The sequence below is a fragment of the Hordeum vulgare genome, chromosome 5H (genome assembly GCF_904849725.1).
Source record: "Hordeum vulgare subsp. vulgare chromosome 5H, MorexV3_pseudomolecules_assembly, whole genome shotgun sequence".
Taxonomy (NCBI): domain Eukaryota; kingdom Viridiplantae; phylum Streptophyta; class Magnoliopsida; order Poales; family Poaceae; genus Hordeum; species Hordeum vulgare.
The window spans coordinates 429,576,679-429,582,056 of NC_058522.1; the positions used below are offsets into that span (position 1 = coordinate 429,576,679).

General features: G+C 48.4%; 1 protein-coding gene across 1 annotated transcript; it reads left to right on the top strand.

Annotated features, from left to right (window-relative positions):
• The first annotated feature begins 2,035 nt into the window (after positions 1-2,035).
• On the top strand, positions 2,036-4,555 carry LOC123398177 (CBS domain-containing protein CBSCBSPB5-like). Its single transcript, XM_045092672.1, has 12 exons — positions 2,036-2,139; positions 2,224-2,356; positions 2,426-2,578; positions 2,730-2,811; positions 2,904-3,017; positions 3,122-3,188; positions 3,270-3,375; positions 3,478-3,536; positions 3,633-3,876; positions 3,948-4,033; positions 4,121-4,210; positions 4,303-4,555. Exons 1-12 carry the CDS (start codon positions 2,065-2,067, stop codon positions 4,486-4,488), a joined length of 1,395 nt encoding a protein of 464 aa, XP_044948607.1. The 5' UTR covers positions 2,036-2,064; the 3' UTR covers positions 4,489-4,555.
• The last annotated feature ends 823 nt before the right edge of the window (positions 4,556-5,378 follow it).

Sequence of the window (5,378 nt, forward strand, 5' to 3'; positions counted from 1 at the left end):
CCACAAATGATTTCTTCTATTTGTCTAGATGGTTTCCGGTTTAATTCTACTAAACTGTGACATCATTTCATAAAAGCTTGGTTGTGCTTATGAAAATCCAGTTGTCACAATGTTGTTTTGTTGTGCTCGTCATTTTAATTCTATCTAGTTGTTATGTTGTCTCATAAAGCTTGTTAATTATTAAAAAATTAGTTGTGTTTTTTACCTAGCTGACAAATTCTTTCGAGTTGTCATATTATTTCAAGTTTGTTGATTGTTCTAACCAGTTGTCGCATTGTTTTGTTGTACTACTTATTAGTTTAATTCTACTCAATTATCTCATAAAGCTTTTTGGTTGTTCGAAAAACTAGTTGCCGCATTATTTTTTCGCGCTTGCCATTTAACAATACTTAATGGCCAGTTGTTTCATAGTGATTGTCATTGGTTTTTAAAAGCTAGTTGCCGCATCATTATTCTGGGCTTGCCATTTAATTCGACCTAGTGGCTAGTTATTTCCTAAAGATTATCATTGGTTATAAAAAAACTACTTGCCTCATTATTTTGTTGTGCTTTCCATTTAATTCTACAGACTGTTCGGTTATTTTATAAAGATTGTCACTGGTTGTAAAAACTAGTTACCACATTATTTTGTTGCGTTTACCATTTAATTCTACAGAGTGTTCAATTATCTCATGACGATTGCCATTACTTGTAAAAACTAGTTACCGCATTATTTTCTTGCGATTGCCATTTAGTTCTACAGAGTGTCCGGTTATTTCATACAGATTTTCATTGGTTTTAAAAACTAGTTACCACATTATTTTGTTGCGCTTGTCATTTAATTCTACAGAGTGTCCGCTTATTTCATAAAGATTGCTGAACCATGGTTACCAGGATGTTTTGTCGTCACTTGTCTAGTTGATTGTCGATTTACTTTTATCAAATTACCATGTTATTTTCATAAAGCACGCCGAGTGTATGTTCTGCACCACCACACGGGAATACACAATAACTAATGAGTATGTGCCTTTTTATAGTTTTTTTCAAGGATAAAAAGACTAAAAAAGCATCTTGGTCTTGATTAGATTATATCTATATAATACAAATTTCTAGATATTTTATGAATTAAGAGATAAAAAAGTAGTCGCATTACTATTCAATAACTATTATAGTATAGAAATACTATATCCAATTATGTACTATAACAACATGACAAAATGTAAAAGGCAATGCGTACTAGTAAGGAGAGAAGCATGGCAACAGCTGTAGCTTTAGTTTAAAAAATCTACAGTACCTAGCTACTTCCTGCTGACCTCATCCAGCTGGACCTCACCTAGCTGACAGATCACCACATGAATGCTATAAAAAGGAAAGGGATTCATGTGAAATTTGATTAAAATCAACTCAGGCCCTCGTATATGGATAGAATGGACCTGGATGACGTTGTGCACCCGCCACATGGGAACGCGACGGTGCGCACACTTCTAAATAGATTTTCCCAAAAATATATCACGAGTAAGAATAAACGCGCTTGATTCACTTGCTCTGTCTCAATCTCTACTCTAAATGTGATACCCATGGTAACCAGCTAGAGATCACTCCCACCACAGGTTATAATTGGGCAGGTGCAACAACGCTCTGTGCAGTTTAAACGAGCAATTAACCTGGCGGATGGGAAAAAATGGCGGGAGCTCAACTAGGCACGACGTCGACCTTTCATGCATTTTCGCCCCCATTTCCCATACGGCTAGGGCGCCGTACGCGCGCACGTCCCCGTCGGGCAAATGGCCGGCTTGTCGCCGCCAAGGCGGACGATGTCCTTGGGAAGCGGCTCCCGGCGGCCGGCCGGCATGGCCAGCCCCAAGCCCGGGCTCTCCCGGTCCATGTACCCGCCTCCGTCTCCCTTCCGATTAATTTCTTTGCATGCATCATTGATCCAATGCTGTGATCGCCTGACCGATCGCCGTAGCATCGCGTGGCCGGTGACGCAGAACCATGGGCAGCGAGCGCACGGTGAAGCGGCTGCGGCTGTCCAAGGCGCTGACGATGCCGGAGAGCACGTCCGTGCTGGAGGCTTGCCGGCGCATGGCGGCGCGCCGGGTCGACGCCGCGCTCCTCACCGACTCCAACGCCCTGCTCTGCGGCATCCTGACCGACAAGGTGCCCTAGCTAATTGTAATTCCTTTCTCTCGACATGGAAATGGAATTGCCGAGGCGCGCTGTGACCTGTGATTGAATTTACAGGACATTGCCACGAGGGTGATCGCCCGCGAGCTGAGGATGGACGAGACGCCGGTGTGGAAGGTCATGACGAGGCATCCGGTCTTCGTCCTCTCCGACACGCTCGCCGTCGAGGCGCTGCAGAAGATGGTCCAAGGTCGAGTTGCACCTGGCTTTTCCCTTTTCTACGAAGATTTGCTTAATTAATTGGTTGATGTAATTTCAGGCAAGTTCAGGCACCTGCCGGTGGTGGAGAACGGGGAGGTAATGGCCATGCTCGACATCGCCAAGTGCCTCTACGACGCCATCGCCAGGATGGAGCGGGCGTCCGAGAAGGGGAAGGCGGTGATCGACGGCACCGACAAGTATCATTGTGGGAGTACGTACCAGTATCACCAGCAGCAATCCTACTAATCAATTCCATGTCAAGTGTCCCGATCGATCGCAGTCAAATCATCTATACATTCCTATGAAACGAATAAGGTTAACCGATAAAGTACTTATCTCCTGCAGTTGGGTTGGATCTGCAGGTAACCCGAGCTCATTGATAGAGGCTTTCAAGGAGCAAATGTTCAGGCCATCCTTGTCGACAATAATCACTGCCGACTCAACGTTTGGTTCATGAGCCCCTCTGCACTACATTCAGTCATCTGTGCCTGTGCGTTAGTTCATCAGAATTAATGCCATGTGGATCGATCATGTAGGGTTGTCATCGCATCGCCGGGCGATTCGGTGCTTGCCGCGACCAAGAAGATGGTGGAGGCTCATGCGAGCTCTGCCGTCGTCGCCGTCGGGAACAAACCTCGGGGCATCCTCACGTATGCGCCTTTCACTTGCAGTGCTATTTCGTTGTGTCAGATGATCAGATGACCATCTGTTCATTCTCTTCTTTTGCTGTTGGCAACGAATTACGGGCTTTCAGTTCGAGGGACATCTTGATGAGAATGATCGCCAGGAATCTCCCCGCAGACTCGACCCCTGTTGAGAAGGTAGATGTGGTACTATTGAGTTTCATATCATGCACCAAACAATGAAGGAAGCTACTCAAAATGTGTATGGCTCACCTATAGGTCATGACTCTAGATCCTGAATGTGCGACGGTCGACACGCCGATTCTGGATGCTCTCCGGACAATGCAAGAGCGCAAGTTCTTGCATCTTCCCGTGATGGACAGAGGTGCATACTACGTGCTATGTTCAGTAGAAGAGAGATGGCAACTTGTCACTCAGATATAACATAAAGTTTGTGTTTTGTTTGCACCGTCTGTATGGGGGGCAGACGGTTCCATCGTCTGTATCGTGGACGTGATCGACATCACGCATGCCGCAAGCTCCATCGTAAGTCCTCCTTGTTCTTCAGCACTTTTATGTAACTGAAGACAGAAAAGGTTTGAGTTGGTCGAGATGTCTCCTACTGATTGCATAAATGCGTAGGTTGAGAACAGCGGCACCGGGGACGAGGCGACTATATCGATGATCCAGAGGTTCTGGGACTCCGCCATGGCCTTGGGATCGCTGGATGACGAGACCGAAACCCAGTCTCTGATCAGCGAGGCGACCAGGTCCCAGCTGATGTCCGAAGTCATCCATGAGGTGCCCGGCGGCGAGCCACCGTACCCCGCTCTGTTCTCCTTCAAGCTCCAGGACAGGCGAGGCCGGATGCACCGCTTCAGCTGCGGTACGTACTGCTGCTAACCGTGCCGTGTTCACCCCCATTAACCTGGTACTTATCGTCTGCATGCGCTGCAGACGTGCAAAGCTTGACGCCGCTGGTGACCTGCATACTCCAGAGGCTCGGCGCCGACATCGACCGCCAACGTCTGCCTCAGATCCTGGTGAGTGGTTCATCACGATTCACGGGATGCATGTGAAGAAACTGGCTTAGCCCATGACCCTGTTGGTAAAAAACGTCTTGCATGCAGTACGAAGACGAAGACCGGGACAAGGTGGTGCTGGCGTCGGACGACGACCTCGCGGCGGCGGTGGACCACGCCAGGCTCTCCGGATGGAAGGCATGCATGGATCCACCAGCTTCACAAAGCTTCTTGTATATTGAGCCTGTTTGATTTGATTTTTTTCCTTTTTGTTTCTTTTGCATTTGCAGGGTTTGAAGCTCTTCTTGGATTACTCTGGCACGACGGGCCGGAGAAGCCTGGCTTCTAACAGCCGAACGGCGACGATGGACCTAGCCAGCCGGGACGCGTGGACGGCTGCCTACGGCGGCGTCGCGGCCGGGGCTGCCCTGGTCACCGGCCTCGGGGTAATGGTCTATCTGCGAAGAGCCGGCTAGCTGTACTTACTGTACGTGTAGTAATCCCATCCCCATGTGAAAACATCTCTCGGAAATCTTAATTTGCACGGCAAAGTTTTGATCTTCACTTTAGAGTAGAAGATGAACCGAGTGCCACACGTGCATGACACGCGCTCACGCAACGTCTACTCACAACAACAAGTGTCAATGTGTCGATCGGTTACCTCCTTGGGCATGGCGATGTCGTTACGGTACCGCGAGGCATTGAACGGAGCAGATCCTGTAAATCTGTACTGTAAACGTTTTTCTTCTCTTTTCTCCTCAAGCTTCTTCTTTCCGGATATACTTCGTCTCGCGGCGTGCTCCGGTGATGCTTCGGCCCGCCACCGGAGACGCTTCGGCCCGCCGCATGCTCAAGCGATGCTCCGGTCGATTGTCGGTGAGCTCCACCGCCTGCTTGGTGTCCGTGCGCGACGGCGCGAGGTCCCTATTCGGGGTTGACCGGTTTTATAGGACCCTTCAGAAACGACTAAAATCCTCCACTTGTGAAGGATGGAAGCTCGATTATAGGCGAGCCTCCAAAAAAGTTTTATGGGATATGCTTTTTTACAGGATCTATTTAGAACATTTTTTTCAGCTTTTACAGTAGATACAAAGGTTTTAAAGCGCTTTTACGTAATAGATCATTTTAGTCCGATCCGCGTGTCTAGTAGACGAACCCGCTATTCAGAAGGACTCCTCTATGCCCTAGATCCGACTTCATCAGCACTCCCATGGTCCATGGAGATTCGGGGGAGGTGGAAAGCCTTGCCAACATACGGCACCTCTTGGCGACTCAAGGGGAGAAACCCTAACCGGCCGCCTCCTCACTCCGCCTCCCTTCCTTACCTCACCGTCGCCTGAGGGACTCGTTGGTGAAGCTCGAGCGG